Below are 18,189 nucleotides of genomic sequence, written 5' to 3'. Positions count from 1 at the left end.
TGTGTACATTTTTATAATTCAGGAAGAATTTTCTAAGTGCCTTTTAAAAGTTTTTTTTTTCTGCTTAGTACATAAGTAGCATAAGAAAAATATTCAGTGTTTCAAGTGATTTTTATCAAAGACCAAAATAATAGTTCATTGTAGACAAAAGAGTACAAAGTTCAGTGCTAAAAAAATTAGTGCATAGATACATCATTTAACCAACTGACACATGAAGAAGAAAAGGGTTACAGAGATGTGGTTAAATGAACAAAGCTGAAAGTTGTGCATAAGTTGTATATATAAACAAGAACGAATAGGTAGTTCCATTAGAGTGTAAATGTTTTACATTGCTAAGAGAGAGGTGAGAAAACTTTAGCTAACTCTAATGTGGATGTGAGTGTGAAAGAGAGAGACTGATGGAAAAATACAAAAGAAAGAGAGAGAGAAAAGGCAGGCAGTGGGGGAAGGGAGGACATACACCAGAAGTGTGCAAAGGATGTATGGAAAGGTAAGATTTTAATTTTATTTTATTTTAGCTTTAAAAAAACTCTGAATTGTTTAAAAATATGTCTGAAAACAGGAAGAATACCTAATGAAAATATTTTAACTAAGAAACTAAAACCACTACATAATCAAAGTTTAAGCTTAAAAAAAAACAAATGCATCAAGAAATACATTTCCAGTGATTGTGTTCGATTAGCTATACTTAAGCACTTTCTCATAAATGGCTCTAACACTGATGCCATCAGCATCCATGGAATGTATTGTGGTAGAAGGCATGCTGATGGGAGAAAAAAGGAACCTAACTTATCTTCAGATTACAGACTCCTGGGATTTCTGAGGCAGTAGAGGATAAGTTAAAGGTCTCATGTTTTACAATCTCACACGACACAAATAAAACTATTCCATCATCTCCATTTTGATCGCCTCCATTATTTAACAAACATATGTATACTCAAAACTTTTGAGAGCTAATTCTTAAAGCTAAAACTCATTCATGTAATATTATTGATAGTCATTTATTTAAAAATATTATTTAGCCCAGGGGTTGAAAAAATATTATTTATAATCTCTTAGAATTTAATTGCATTCTCTCTACTTAATTTTAAGTACAGAATATGCTGTATTGACCCTACTCATTTTTTAAGTTAATACAAATTTTACATTCATTACTAATAACATACAATACATTATAATATAGGCTTTTAAATTCAATATCCAAGATATGACCAGTGACAGGATGTCCAAATAGACTTCTTTTGAAAGCTATAACAGTAACAACTCAATCTGTCTTAATTCTTAAAATGTAGAAAACTGAACCATTCCTACCTCTTGGCCAGCAAATGACATTCAGCTATCAGTTCTCTTGAGGACAGAAAAGCCCTTCCTAAAATATGAAGTATTTGTAACCCCATTCTATGTGAAGTACATATCTACCTAGGTTTTGCTGTTCCCTTCTAGCCAGGATGGCCATACACTCTCCTCTTTATCCACAAATGACCTCTCAGTTTCTGCCAGGCTCTTCCACCAATTCTTTTTTAGTTGACATTTTACAATCTATTCATTCATTCAACCAGTATTTCCTGATTTCTAACTAAATGCAAGGCACTGTTCAAAATGCTGAGATCACAAGGTAGCCAATACAAAAAGTCCCTGCCTTTATAAAGCTCTAGTGATGGAGACATAAACAAACTAATACATATGTATCACACCAAATGGTGGTAAGTACTACGTAAAAAAAATAAAACAAGATAAGGGAATACAGAATGATGAGAGGTGACGTCGTATTATTTTAGAAAGGGTGTTCAGAGAAGCCCACTCTGAGGAGGTGACCTTTTTATAGAAATCTGAATAAAATGACAAAACAAGCAAAGTAAGTATCTCGGGGGAAAGTGGTTCAGGCAGATGGAACATCATATGCAGGAGTGGACTTGGCATTTCTCAAGAGGAACAACAACGAAGGCAAGTGAGGGTACAGTAGAGTAAGAGAGAACAGTCAGGCAACCCGATAACCAGAGAGGACCTCAGTGGCGAGAGTAAGAACTTGAATTTGGTTCTAAGCTAGAGGAGCAGTCATTGGAGATCTGAGCACAGGAATGTGATCTGATTTATAATATAAAAGTATTATTCTTGCTGCTGTGTAAAGAAACATGGGGAACAGGTGAAGTGAGAAATTATGGCCACTTGGGCTAGGGCCTAGTGATAGATATGGTGATAACTGGTCAGATTCTGAATATATTTTGGAGGCTGAAAGAATGGGCAATAGGGTGTGAGTGAACGGGATGAATCAAAGATTCTAAGCTTCCTAAAGGCCTGAGCAAACTGGTAAATGGTGCTGGCAAAAACTGGGGGAAAGGCAAGATGTTTTCTTTGGGTGGGGAGGAGGGTAAGAGGAGAATAAAGAGTTTGATATTGGACATGTCCAGTTTAAAATACCTATGAATATATATCTAGTTCAAAAGGAGCTAGATATATAAATCTAGAATTCGGGGGAGAGCCATCAGATAAGGTGCGATCACCTAGGGAAAAAGTACTCATACAGAAGAGATCTAAAACTTGAGCCCTAAGGTACTCTAATAATTTAGGGTATGACAACAAGATAATCCAGTAAAAGAGACTGAAAAAAAAAATGGTAAGAAGATAGCCAGGAAAAGGTGGCTCCTTATTCCAGACACCAGGTAAAGAAAAGGTTACTCCTCTCCCCACCTCCCATAAAGAGGATCAATTAATTTTGTCAATAATGGTGGGAGATCAAGTACAATGAGAACTGAGTATGTGCATTTGACAGCACAGAAGCTGTTCATCAATGCCTCTGACAAGACTGATTTCAAAAGTAGTGCAGAAGAAAGCTTGATTTGAGTAGGCTCAGGAGATAATGGAAAACTGTGAGGAAGTGGACAAAAAGGAATAGACAACTCTTCTGGAGTTCATGATAAGTATCACCCATTTTTCTTTCTTACCCTACATGCCTATGAGACATTTCTGAAACTTAGGTTTGGATTTTCAATAGGTGATATTATCCTTGTTATTGTGGAAATATATTAACATGTCAAAACTTGAATTCAGACATTTGCTCTATAAGCCTGCTTCACTGTAATTCATAGCATCATTTATGAAGATGATAAATGATGCATATGGTCAAGAGACACACAAAAAGATGCTGAACATCACCTATCATCAGGGAAATACAAATCTCTTCCACAATGAGGTATGACCACACATCACACAGTGGACCACACAGTGGAATGGGTAAAATCAAAAAGTAAGAAATAACAAGTGTTGGCAAGGATATGGAGAAAAGGGAACCCCCATGCACTGTTGACAGAAATGCAAAATGGCACAGCCACTTTGAAAAACAGTATGGAGGTTCCTCAAAAGATTAAAAATAGAACAACACAATCCAGCAAGTCCACTTCTGGGCATTTATCCAAGCAAAACAAAAACACTAATCCAAAAAGATATATACAGCCCTATGTTTCTTGCAGCATTATTTACAAGAGCCAAGATACAGAAGCAACCTAAAGGGCCAAGAATAGATGAATGAATGAATGAAGAAAATATGTGTGTGTGTGTGTGTGTGTGTGTGTGTGTACATAGATAGGTAGATGGAAAGAATATTACTCAACCATAAAAAAAGAATGAAATCTTACTATTTGTTACAACATGGAAGGATCTAGATGGTATTATGCTACATGAAATAAGTCAGATGGAGAAAGACAAATACCGTATCGTTTCACTTATATGTAAAATCTACAAACAAATGAACAAACAGAAAAAACGGAAATAGGCTCACAGACACAGAGGACAACCTAGTGGTTGCCAGAGGAGACAGTGGTGGGAAGTTGGGTGAAATAGGTAAAAGTGATTAAAATGAACAAACTTCCAGGGCACTTGGCTGGCTTAGTCAGTAGAGCATGAGACTCTTGATCTCAGTAATGTGGGTTCAAGCCCAATGATGTGTGTAGAGATTATTTAAAAACAGTATCTTTAAAAAAAGGAACAAACTTCCAGTTATACAATAAATAAGTCACAGAGATGTACTATACAGCATGGGGAATATAGTTAATAATATAATTTTGTATGGTGACAGATGGTAGCTTGATTTATCATGGTGATCACTCTGTAATTATACAAATGTTGAAGCATTATGTTGTACACCTGAAATTAATATAATATTGTATGTTAACTATATTTCAAATGAATAAATAAACAAAATAAAGAAACACGTTTTTGTCTTTCTATCCTTATAGTCAACCAAATTCCACGTCCTGGAGAATCACTTTTAACCCAATCCCTTGAATTCATCCTCTTAACTACTTAATTGTTTTAAGCTCTGGAAAAAAACTGGTGAGCAAAACAGTTCAATTCATGCTGTCATGGAGCTAATGTTCCAACAAAATAAGACATAATAAGCAAATAAATATATGTATGTCAGACTGTGAGTCATATGAAGAAAAATGAAATTGGGAATAAAAGGGCTTGGTGTGAGAGATGTAATTTTATTTTATTTATTTTTTTTAATGTTTATTTATTTTTGAGAGACAGAGAGAGACAGAGCACGAGTTGGGAAGGAGGGGAGAGAGAGGGAGACACAGAATCCAAAGCAGGCTCCAGGCTATGAGCTGTCAGTACAGAGCCCAAAGCAGGGCTTGAACTCACCAACCACAAGATCATAACCTGAGCCGAAGTCGGAGCTTAACTGACTGAGCCACCTGGGTGCCCCAGGATGTAATTTTAATGGAGAAGACAGAGAAGGTGACATCTTACTAAGAGTGTGACATCGGAGAGGCACCTGGGTGGCTCAGTCAGTTAAGCGTCCTACTTGATTTTGGCTTAGGTCATGATCTCACAGTTTGTGGGATCAAGCTCCACATCAGGCTCTGCACTGACAGCACACAGCCTGCTTGGGATTCTCTCTCTCCCTCTTTCTCTGTGCCTCCCCTGCTCGCACATGCTCACTCTCTCTCTCAAAATAAACAAACATTTTTAAAAAGGTGACATTTGAGCAAAGACTTGAAAAGGGTGAAAGAATAAATCCTTAAGGATATCTATCTGAAGGAATTTTTAAGGAAAAAGGAAGAACAAAAACAAAGGCCATGAGTTGGGAAGATACTGGAATATTTGAAGAATACCCTGGAGGGTGTGCTTAGTTAGAACAGAGTGAGCAAGGGAGCAAACAGTACAAAAAGAGGTCAAAACTAATAGGATTTTGGAAGATAGGGGTAGGTGGCATAGTCTTGCACAGTAAGGACTTCAGCTTTTACTCTCAACTGGAAAACCAGTTACTTGAAGGGCAAAGACTGCGGGAAGGGCAGGTTTAAAGGAGTAAAGATGAGGAATTTGGTTTTGAACATGTTAATTTTGAGATACATCTTATATATTCAAAGGGAGATATTGAGGAGGGACTTAGACGTCAGGAGAAACGTACAGGCTAGAGACATAAATCTGGGAGGTTAGTTAAGACTCTCTAGCATCCTTTAAGACACAACTCCAGACGCTCTATGAAGTCACTCCTTCACCTCCCCAGTTAGAATTAATTTCATTTTGTATATATCTTATGACACCACTTATCAATGTCTGACTTGTATTAAAAATAGTTTTATGTTGGGGCACCTGGGTGGCTCAGTCCAGCAAGCATCCAACTTCGGCTCAGATGATCTCATGGTTTGTGGGTTCGGGCCCCATATCGGGCTCTGTGCTGACAGCTCAGACCCTGAGCCTGCTTCGGATTCTGTGTCTCCCTCTCTCTCTGCTCCTCCTCCCTCACTCATACTCTTTCTCAAAAATAAATAAACATTAAAAAATTTTTAAAAATAGTTTTATGTATACCTGTCATTCTCATCCGAAGGTAAGTGAAATAAAGAACTGATTGTCTTACCCTTTTACTCCAAGTGCTGCCTAGTATGTATTGCATGTGATAAATAATCAATAAATGCTGACTTAGGTGTGTTTTCGAGGATTTTAGTTCAGCTGTCATAGGAGGTTTTCCCTGAAGGCAGGGAGCTGGATACTTATTTCCTAACTAAACCTGCTCCTCTGTGTACTCTACACACATGTCCTAGTCAAATTTCATTTCTTTCTCTCTGGTCTATAGGATCAATCAATCACCAAATCACAACAGTTTTTACCTTCTAAGTACATTATGAAATTCATCTACATTTCTCTACTACCATTGCCACTACTTTATTCAAGCCTCCACTGCCTCTCCTCTATTTTAAAAGTTTACTGATTGTTTCCATTCTTGCTCATCACATAATACATATTCAAACACCAACCACAGTGATCTCTTAAAACCAAAAAAATCTGCTCATGTCACGCCTCTGCTTCAATACTTCCGATGTCTCCTTACTTCCCCAGGATAAATTCCAACCTCCTCACCAAAGCTTATGCAGCCTTTCACGGTAGGTCTTCGATTTCCTCTTTCCTCTCCCTTCTCTTCATTTCAGATGCTATGAGCCCACATAGCCTCAATTATACTGAACTGCAGGGACTGTTTTACTATCAGTACCTCCTCTAATGAGTAAGTTCATTGAAGGCAATGGCTGTGTCTTACTTGCTGCTGTATCACAACCAGGGCTTTGACAGAGCATAAATATAGTTAAAATAAAAAGTTTAAAATTAAATATTACCTCAGGATTCCATCAAACCTTTTACTCCAATTTTTCTAAAATTTTAACACAGGTTACTTTAGTACTGTATTACTGTCCTAAATTCTACGCCTCTGGAGAAGTACAGTTCTCCAATAATCTTCATTTTAGATCCATCTACTACTGCCCTCCATTTTGAAATAATGAACCTAGGTAATATTTATGACTTCTTCCACTCTTCAATCCTAATTATTAATAATTCCTTAGAAGAGAAAGAAAAGAGTTTAAGATGAGCAAGTCAGATTGTACTTACCCATTACATTAAATGACTGACAATAAGGGTACCTGAAATAAGTATGGAGCCTCAGAGCCAGGGGAAAAATAAATGACATGAACTACCTAGAAAAACTTAGATATCTGTGTAATATTCAGATGTGGATTGCCTACTGAAATTCATTCAAGCTTTATGAGTCTGTGATTTGCTTCACAAAATTTGGCCATAATGATTCAGTAATCTATTCTGCACTTCAGTTTCTAAACTTAAGTGAGTTTTTAAAACTTGAAACACAGAATCTGTTGGGGATTTTAAAATGTTACTTATCACAGTGAAGATTCTCCAACCCAATTTTAACACCTCCTATTTCAATCCTCAAGAATTCCTATTATTGCTACTACCTATCAATATTTACATGAAGTACAACATCAGGAATATTGTTCTAAGCATCCATGGCTTGAGATGGTAGCCATTAATCTAATAATTTCATATTGATTACATGTTGAAAGAACAATATTTTGGATATATATGTTAAACATATTACTAAAATTAATTTCATTCACATGGTTCTGTTCACTTTTTAAAATGTGACTACAAGAAAACTTAAAATTATACATGTGGCTGGCAGTTGTGGCTTGCATTATGTTTCTATTGACTAGTAGTAAGCCTACTTAAAGAACTGACCAACACGTCTAACAGTTTATCCAGTAAGAATGAAAAACATCATTGAGGGTCATACCTGAAATGAAATCACCAATGATACACAAAAGTACAAATGATCCCCGGAATTTTAAAATGATAAATCATGCTAAAAAAATCAAAGGCTGTTTTAGTAAAGTTTAATAAGGTCTTTTTCTTCTCTGAAATAAAAGAATTCATATTTTTACTTTTATTTCATAGGAATAACCTTTATGTTTTAGTAAGTTATTCTCTCAGTATTAGCAGAATGCAAGAAATAGGGTTTCTAAGATATTAAGGTGACAGTTCTCCTAGGGCACAAAAAGAGTTAAGTAGTAGAAATGTTACCATGTTGTTATTTTTCCCTAAAAATAAATAATTAAATAAATCTTCTATCTACCTCACAACACTTCATTTGTGTATATGTGTTTGAAGATTTTTTTTAAAGTAATTTCTACATCTAATGTAGGGTTCGAACTTATAACCTCGAGATCAAGAGTTGCATTCTCTACAGACTGAGCCAGCCAAGCACTCCACAACACTTCATTTTTGTAAAATGTCATGAAAACATTTTAGAAAATGGATATCATATTCATCAAGCAAGGTATACTTTAGAATACACTCAATAAAGTGATTCTTACTACCCAGCCTCATGTTTCACTATTCTCTCTGTACTGTTTAACATTTTCCTTAGTATTTTCAGAAATTCAACACAATACAAATAAAGATCAGACTATAATTAATATGATTCCACATTCCACATTCCAATGGTGTATGTATTACATACTCTTCAAAATATTTGAAAAGTTGTAGGGACCAAATTAGTTCATTATCAATAGAGAAAATGGGGTAGATAGGACATCCTATCTACCCTACAGATATTTTGTGGTTTAAAAAAAAAAAAAAGAGAATATGCATATTAGTTAGAAGAACAAGTACATTTTAGCAAACAGTCCTGAAGAAAATTTCTGTGCCTCTGATCATAATGAAATAGTATTTATGAATAAAACTATTACTTTTAACCAAGCCAAATCAACTTGACACTTGGAATTAAAAAAAAATAATTAACTTTTCCCTTCGCTTTGTACTCTACTTCTTCATACAGATGCTTTATATAACACTGCCAGAAAGCCAGAAATTAGTACAATAGCAAGAACTGAAATCCTAGTATTTGTCTAGTAGTTAGAGCTGTTTTATTAAAGTCTGCTGAGGCATTCAAAAGAAAGTGAGATGAATTTGATTTTTAATTATTTTTGAAGGAATAAGAAAAATTGGGAAAGAGAAAGGTAAACAAGTTCATGTGGGTTTTATTTTTTGTTTGTTGGTTTTAAAGTTGCAGCTATTTTGTGTGGGTTTTAAATTTTTTTTACAGGTAGGGTATTTTAAGGCAAGTGTTTGGGTAAATGGAACTAGGCTTGTGCTTACCGAGGAATCTTGACAGAGAAAGGTTGAGATTTGGGAAAAAGAGATGTCAAAACTACAAGGATCTATCAGATGTACCTGCTGTCCAACAAAGCATTAAGCAGGAATGTCTAGTACTTAGGGGTAGAAAGCTGAAGATATACACACTGTCTGTTTATTATGGAGCAGGAAAAAAAAAATCAAATTCATGCTTTTATTTTTAAATTTCAAGTACCAAATTCAAGTACGAGGTTATAACTTGGTCATGAGATGCTTAATAAATGAAGGAATTAACAAATTTTTTTTTTAAAATCATGTCTTCAATTTGACAAAAAAATTAGGCTTAACACTATTTTCATGTGTCCATATCCCTTACTTCTCAAAAGAGGTAAATGAGTAATTCAATAGCTTTGGGATCAGAAGTAGAACTCAACAATAATTATTAAATCTATTAGCTATTCTCATTTACTGTTATTTAATTACTCATTTCTTTTTTTTTTTTTTAACGTTTATTTATTTATTTTTGGGACAGAGAGAGACGGAGCATGAACGGGGGAGGGTCAGAGAGAGGGAGACACAGAATCTGAAACAGGCTCCAGGCTCTGAGCTGTCAGCACAGAGCCCGACGCGGGGCTTGAACTCACGGACCGTGAGATCATGACCTGAGGTGAAGTCGGCAGGTGAAGTCGGCCGCTTAACTGATTGAGCCACCCAGGCGCCCCCTAATTACTCATTTCAAAATTATCTACTGATGATTCTTTTTTTTTTTTTTAAAGTAAGCTCTGGGCCCAATGAGGGGCTTAAACTCATAAGCCTCAGATCAAGAGTCACTTGCTCTACCAACTGAGCCAGCCAGGAGCTCCTCTACTGATAACTCTTAAAGAATAAGATATATAATTTCAAGAGAATTTCAGAGTACATTATTTGCAATATCAAAAAATCCTATCAATTTCCCCAAATAAAAGATTCCTTCATATAATGTAATCTTCAATAAAATAGCTTTGATAGAGGCAATGTTATACTCTACTATAAGATAAAGTGTGTGAATACATTTTATAAAGTATCATATTAAAATATATAATTATCATATTAATTTTTTAAAGTACTCTATAGTAACATGTTTAAACATTAGTAATGTAGCTTTTCCTCTTCTAAACCCCAATATTTCTTATATGGTGCCTATCATTTTCTTCCATATAGTATAAATAGTTACACATAAATCATATTTCTTTATGAGACCATAAGTTTACATCCATAGGCATATCTCAGTATATTCAACAGCATCTGACCCAGCAGATAGAGACATTATGTTATGAAAGTAAAATACTGTAATTTCTGAGGGTAGAAACAAAGATCTAGTATGAATTATGTTAGCTACTGTGCAAAGTTTTTGATTTTTTCCAGTAGTGAACATATAGATAGGAGCAGAACTCTTCTTTCCCCTCACTAATAGTGCAGTTTTATACCAAAGAGAAGCAGGTATGAATTTAGAACTGGTAGCAGGTAAAAGAGGATTACCTTAAAAAAAGACACATGAGATCTATAAAATAAAATGACATGAAATGAAATAAAATACATTAAATTAAAATGCTGAGATTCTTCTCACAGTATTTTACTGACTGTATTAATTTTATTCACTGAGTCTGGAATGCCATTAAGCATGCTATCTTACATTCATACTACTATATTTTTCCTTTAAAAAAATACTTAAGGGGCGCCTGGGTGGCGCAGTCGGTGAAGCGTCCGACTTCAGCCAGGTCACGATCTCGCGGTCCGTGAGTTCGAGCCCCGCGTCAGGCTCTGGGCTGATGGCTCGGAGCCTGGAGCCTGTTTCTGATTCTGTGTCTCCCTCTCTCTCTGCCCCTCCCCCGTTCATGCTCTGTCTCTCTCTGTCCCAAAAATAAATTAAAAACGTTGAAAAAAAAATTAAAAAAAAAAAAAAACTTAAAGGAAGCAGAAAAACAACCATTCTACAACTAAAGAGAAAGAGACAGGGAGACATACAGCAGGTAGTGACAGACAAAGAAAAGAGAGAGATAGGCAGAGAGAAATTCTATACAGTGGTTCTTGGTCATTTAATTAAAGCTTCAGGCTTTGAGGCTTCTCTTCAGTAAACAGTGCTACACTGCTAGGAGAGAAATTGTCAACATTCATTCAACAAGGAACATACTGACAATAATAACTGTAAAATCAAACATTTCTGGGTGAAAAAAGAGAAACATTTCTGTACCTTAATATCAGATGTATCGCGCTGACAGTTTCGCCAGGCTCTGGAAACTGATGAAAAGGTTCGATCTGCATGATCAAATTTCCCTCCTTGCAAATTTAGGAAATAAGTTGTGAAAGGTTCCTGAAAAATAAGCAATTAAAAAAATCGGTATGTTTCCTCATGCATACAAATATGGTTTTTATAAATCATTATATTTAGATACTGTAATGACTAATAGACATTAACCAGATATATACAAACTAGATATAGAATGGGAATTCTATCTAAATTACTACATTAATGTACTTAAATTATTTTTGTTTCAGAACAAAAGAAGTATTTCCAAATTTTGGCATTTTCAACATTTTTCAGATTCTCTTCTTTTCCAAGAACAATTTATTAATAAAATTCAGACATATATTAGATTGCATTTTCTTCATAATATAGGGGAATAGCCTAATATGTAATTTTCTGATTGTTATGGCTCAATATTTAATTTATGATTAAGAAAAGAAAAATGTTTAGAAGATTTAAAAGCCTCCTCTTAGTTAAAGAACACTTAAACACATATTAGTGGATAATTGCTTGAAATTAGCTAAGCACTATAAATTACTTCTAGGATTTATGTCTGCCTTACCCTTCTAACAAGCTTTAATTAATGATGTGCTGCTAATGCTTTCCCAAAGAAATTACTTTCTAGTAGATGAATCACCTTTCAATTTTACAGAAACATTTCTTGTTTAACCAATATATTATCAATACACAGCAGCCTTGGTATAATCTATAAACATACCTTATTCCATTTGGGGCAACTGAAGTTTCTGAAACATATGAATGTATGTCTATCTTAACAAAATCTTATTTAGCTCTTATTTTAATAGACTCTATTTCAAATAACCTATGTTACAATTTAGAGTCTGAGGAGATATCGACCATTTGAAGAGGCAAATTTAAGAAAAAAAAATTCACATCGTTCCAGGTGAAACATTTTCAAGGCTATTCTATTGTAAAATGTTATCAGATACATACCAAATGGGATAAAGAGATATTTATAATTAGAAATCTAATCACTGAAAAAAAATTAGCATTCAAAAAAGATGCTGATGACTTTTAATTACTGCATATTCTTCACAACACTGAATTTATGTATTCATGGTTTATTACTCAAACTGAACTTACTATTCTTAGCAGCCATGCAAGAACGAAACTTGCAGTTGAGTAATGAGTACCATAGTGGAACCTGGGAACCTGATCATCTTCCCACGATTCATAACGTTCTGCAAAGAATGCTGCTCTTTTTGGATTCAAAGCTCCTACTGGCTGCCAATAGAGAAGGAAAAAACAAAATAAGAATGCATAAATGTAATCATCTTTTATTTCTTTCTTCAAGTGTTGTCCTATTAGCCAGTGTGAAAGTGAATTTTAAAAGACATATATACACTATTGGAGCTAAAACATTGTGTTATATACAGAGAGTGGATAGAATTTTTTTTTCCAATGCAGGTTAAACATACACAAAAAAGTGAAAGAAGAAACCGGTCATTTCTCAATGAGTCCAATTTCTGTTGAATATAGGTTTTTAATCAGCCCATAACAAGCATTTTCATAAAGACAATTACATGAAGTGAGTATTAGCTATATAATACTTTGGAAAGCACCTATAAAATTAGAAGCAACAACCAGAAACACAATCTTGATGTTAGAGGATTAATTTACAATAGCTTCTAAGAAGATGAAACAAAACTGGAAGGGAACGAGGAGTGTAAGGAAGAGACTGAGTGAAAAGGGATTAATGTAAATCTAGAAATTTCTACTAGTATACATAAAAGTAGAATTTAGAATATAAAAAATCCCTGCCTAAAATATAAAAAATATATATGTATATGTATATATATATTATATACACAAACATTCAAAGAATAGAAGACAGAGTACCAGCTTGTACCAAAAAATAATACATTATAGCAGAGGGCCAAAAAGCAGTATAGCAAAGTGTTGAAGAACGTGGCCTCACTGGGATAGTAATAGCACCCAGTCAGAAGGTTGTTTTGAAAATGAATAATCACATGTAAAGTCCTACAAACCATGCCTGACAACATTCAATGATTGCTAACTATTTCTTTTAAGATTATCTTCCAGAATTGGGGTAAAGTTTGATTGAAATAATAGCCTGTAAAACCCCTGGAACATCGCTTGGCATAAGATAGTAGCTTGATAAACGTTAGCTGGTATCAGTATTGTTGCTGTAGCTGTTGTTACTTAGGGAATACACGAACTCCATTAAAAACTATGCAAAATTTTGTGTGATTATGCACATGTACATTTTCTTAAGGAAGGCATACAGAGTATTAAGATTCTCAGAGGGGTCTGATGGCTCAAAGAATGTTAAAATCAACTGCTTTAAGTAATAACTCATTTTCATAAGACATTCTGATCTCTAGAAAATGTCTATTCTTTATTTAAAATATAATTACCATTTCACTGAAAAAAAGCTATATATAAGGTTACTTAATGAAAACTTAGGAGTTAGTCACTCTTCACTAATAAGAGGAAGAAAATACTTAAATTTATCTTATTATTTATGGGGGATATGTGTTAAACTGCAATAAATAAAAAATGTGGGTTTAAAAACAGACGTATTCAGAAATATTCTGTTAAAAATGAAGCAAAGTTGAATTTGTTTTTAAATTGCTTTTCACGTTAACATGTGATTTAAAGCAACATTTTAAATTCACCATTTTGGCTATCTTATGTTAATTGTTAACTATTTTTTAAAACTATTTATCTTTAGCACTGTCCTTTCTATAGATTGGTTTGAATCAATATTGTAAGTCATTTTTTACTGTACAAGCAAATCTTCAAAAAATCTTTCATTGATTACTATTTTAAATCAGTATCATGGTACACTAATTTAAAATGCCATCTTTTAAAGCAGTAGTTTCTGTACAGAAGAATTAAATCTGATTTACTACATTTATGCCAGTTAAGAATGAAAGTGACTCCAAAAAATCTTTGTTACAAAACCAATTTGGAATGCCTTTAAATGTATTTTAGTTGTTGTCCCCAAAGACTGAGGCATGCAAAAGGAAAGAAAGAAGAAATAAAATCATTGGAAGACAAATTATGTGAATTAAAAATAGAATCAATGCTCTTTTTGTATAGTTCTGCAGCATATTAAGTATTCACTTTATCTGCTATTTTTATTACTCTCCAAATGAGTATACCTCCAAAATCAATAGTTATAGAATCACGTTTCTTGAATATAATGCTAAAACCAATTAGGATTGATTTCACCAGCATCTGAGAAAAAAATGGCATCGTGCAGAGATCCATATAGGTAGAACCCACAGTATTGATTCTGGCTGTTATTGTTACAGTTGGTTTCTGAAGCCTGCTACAGGACAGCTATCAAGACATACCACATTTATTTGTAAGCATATAAAAAAGAAGTCCCCAAATAAAAGAAGGTGAAAAAAAAAAAAAAAAAAGACCAGTGGAGCTGTGCAATGACAATGATACACTATCAGCTTACTCAGAGAAGTTACAGTGGGAATACACACATTGAATTATACATTACGCGAAAGCACTGATTTATTGTGGTAATAACATCCACCTCATTAAAAGATTCTGCTTTGCTGCAGTTGGAAGGCTACATATTGTTTACTGCTATAAATTAATGGCAGTGCAAAGAAGACTGTGGAACCATCCTAACAATAGATCTGTAATGACAGTGCTGTATATCACAGCTTCCTCAGCAGCTTCATAATAAAATGGAGACAATGTATTGAGCTAATACATTCTACCATGCTGGCCCATATTTTTCTGACAACTGCTTTAAAAGATGAGCTGAATCCAACTACGTTATAATGCTGCAAAACATTTAACTAAGCAAGAGTCAGTCATACACCAAAGTGCTTCGTAGCATTTTTAAAACATTGTCTAAATCAGCATTTCAAGATGTTTATTCATCTCTGCAAAAGAACTAAAAGTAAATGCTGATGGCTCCTCTTACTTACACAGTATATTAAGAGTAACAATTGGAAGGCAATTCAAGAAGATGCCTAGCACTATCTCCTACAGGGAGCTCTTTGTACAGTTTAACTATAAAAGCTTGACAGTTATTTTTTTACATCAGCAAATTGATTAAGGGAAGAAGAGCAAAAATACTGGTCATTTAAAATGGTCATAACTTCCTGGAAAAAAATCAATAAAAAATAGGTATTGATTAGAGAGGTGCAATTCAAGGTCATAACAAAGTAAAAATAAATAGCCCTAGGACATAGAAGAATAATTTTTAAAATTATAAAAAGCTAATACAATTATATAAGATTTTTAAATCTACAGAATAAAAAGCACTTCCACCAAAACAAGATAAAAAAGTGGTTCAAATAAAACAGAATAATTTAAAAATTACACTGTGAGGACTACGAACAGAAGCATTACATTTGGAAAAAATAGAAGAATCTGGATTAACATAGGAAAAGAAAAAATTAAAGAAAAAACCCACCCAAACCCTTGAAAATGTATAAATAGAAAAAAAATCACTATTCTTAGGATATTCTAATCTCACAAATAGCAAAATTGACAACTGTGGTAGAGTGATAAGTAATTTTTTTTAACAACTCTTTTTTTTTAATTTTAGAGAAAGAGAGTGCAAACAGGGGAGAGGGGCAAAGGGAGACAAAATCCCAAGCAGGCTCCATACTCAGCATGGAGCCTGGTGCAGGACTCGATCCAACCATCCTGGGATCATGACCTGACCCGAAATTAAGAGCCAGATACTCAACTGACTGAGCTACCCAGCTGCCCAAGTGTATGTATTCTGTTTGAGAAATAATAATAACCCTTCCAGAGCAAGATATGCAAAACAAAACTTTCTAAATCAAGTGTCCTAAGAGTATTACAATTAAAAAAAAATCTTTTTATTACCTTTCTTGAGAAGTAATTTTGCTAATTAGTAGAGAAACAAAAATACTGCATGTAAAATGCCCAGCTCAGTGCCTGGCATACAGTAAGTTATTCATTATAATACTATTTTGCAGTTTATTTGATGAATAATATTAAAGAAAAAAAGCTACTAAACAAGCCTGATGAAATTAGCAGAGTCTGTTAGGAAAAAGGTAATTAAACATCATAATCTTCTAATGGTACATATGGTACTGTGCATTATCTGTCAGAAGCCCAATAGTACACAGTAGTCCCAATAAGCTACATTATCCTACCTCAAGAAAATAACTAAAAGCAAAACTACCTTCAGAAGTCCAAAGGGCGTCCAAACGTTACTATGAAAAGCATATGAAATGTCAAGCAAATTACAATCATCTTCTACTACATCAATTAAAAATAAACTGCTTTGGTTTCATAGACCCCTTCAAAGGCATATAACAGACTTTCATCTAATTACTAGTAAAAGTTAACTGTAAAAAGAAAAGGCTTTTTTAGAGTTGATACATTCTAAGTTTTTTTTCTTTTTAAAAATTTTAGGAAATGTTACCTGAGGTTATAAATACCTCTAGCTAACACTTTGCAGTTTATGAGATATTATTACACATTCTTACAGTACATATGTGAGCTAGATATCCCTGTTTTTTGTTTGTTTTTATTTGAGAGAGAGCATGTGCCTAGAAAGGGAGAGAAAGAGAAAAAGAGAGAGGGGAGAGAGAGAGAGAGAGAGAGAGAGATAGAATCATAGGCAGGTTCCACACCGAAGTTAGGCCTGATCCCACACCCCTGGGATCATGACCTGAGCTGAAATCAAAAGCTGGATGCTCAGCTGACTGAGCCACCAAGATGTCCCTAGATACCCTTGTTTAAAATTTTTGTTAATGTTTGTTTATTTTTTAGAGAGAGAGAGAGAGACAGAAAGAGACAGAGAGAGAGAGAGAGAGAACAAGCAGGGGGGGGGGGGGAGAGAGAGAGAGAGAAAGAGGGAGGGAGGGAGAGAAAAGGAGACAGAATCCAAAGCAGGCTCCAGGCTCTGAGCTGTCAGCACAGAGCCCGATGGGGGACTCAAACCCATGAACGGTGAGATCATGACCTGAGCCAAAGTCTGACACTTACCCAACTGAGCCACCCAAGTGCACCTAGATATCCCTGTTTTAAAAATGAAGAAGTATCTTGAGTGACCTAATTCAAAACCAACATAAATCTAGGAGACACAAATTCAGTGCTCAAAAATCCAGTTTTGGATCATTTTATCCATCTAAAAACTGTTGTATTAATTAAAAATTGCTTTTCCTAATTTCAAAAATTTCCCAATTTCTTACATTTCCATTTTTTAAATATGATACTTACTTAACAAGTTGACACAAAGGCTAATAATTTATGTAAAGTGCTTAGCAGAGATCCTGGCACAAAGAAAGTACTTGACAAGCACAGCTGCTATGAATGTTGTTGTAACTGTTATTACCACCATGACTGACATAAATCCTTCTTCCTTTTGAGATTTATATGTTAACTTTTCTAATTTATATCAACCTTTCAGAAGTGAAGTTCCAAACTCTTGGACCATGATTACAGTTACTAAGAAAGTTAAAGGGAATTGGCAAGGAATTTCACAAATTCAACAAAGCAGAAATTTGCTTAACAAATTCCCCTTTTAAAATCCAAGTCTCAAAGAGTTTTTTACATCTTTCTGTAAGGCCTTCTTTGGAAAATCATTAGATACTATGTGGGATAAGAAGCAGAAGAGAAATTTAAAGAAGAAGTAAAAGATTGTTCTGGCATACAAGACACAGAAATAGGGCCTTTGGAAACATTAAAGGATAGGATATCATAAAAAATACATTTTGTAGTTACAGGGTAGTGGTGAAGAGATGTTAAAAGTGAAAAGGGGCTCAGGAAGGAGAGGCAAAAGAGCGTAACTACTTTCAGGATCTTACTTAGGATCTGGATGACTGGCCTAAAGCCATCTGCCAATGTCATCTTCATTTGGTATGATTAGGAAACTGGAAACATCCTTTAATTCTATGACTACACATAAAGCCTGCCTTACAGCATTTACGAGGTCATGAGCAAGACAGGTTATACATTATTTTATTTTTTCCTGGAAGTAGGGT

At 34.4% G+C, this 18,189-nt stretch overlaps 1 protein-coding gene across 6 annotated transcripts in view; it reads right to left on the bottom strand.

Annotated features, from left to right (window-relative positions):
- The window catches only part of LRBA (LPS responsive beige-like anchor protein), a 780,253-nt gene that overhangs the window by 155,800 nt on the left and 606,264 nt on the right, over positions 1 to 18,189 (bottom strand). For all 6 annotated transcript variants that reach the window (XM_058721178.1, XM_058721180.1, XM_058721181.1 and 3 more), the window contains exons 45-46: positions 12,311 to 12,451; positions 11,153 to 11,272 (exon numbers count right to left, since the gene is read on the bottom strand). In XM_058721178.1, coding sequence (XP_058577161.1) covers positions 11,153 to 11,272; positions 12,311 to 12,451 — 261 coding nt within the window. The remainder of the gene's footprint in view (positions 1 to 11,152; positions 11,273 to 12,310; positions 12,452 to 18,189) is intronic.

Source organism: Neofelis nebulosa, chromosome 3 (assembly GCF_028018385.1).
Source record: "Neofelis nebulosa isolate mNeoNeb1 chromosome 3, mNeoNeb1.pri, whole genome shotgun sequence".
NCBI classification, from domain to species: Eukaryota; Metazoa; Chordata; class Mammalia; order Carnivora; family Felidae; genus Neofelis; species Neofelis nebulosa.
The sequence above is the reverse complement of the archived record's forward strand: the minus strand, read 5'-3'. Positions and strand labels throughout refer to the sequence as shown.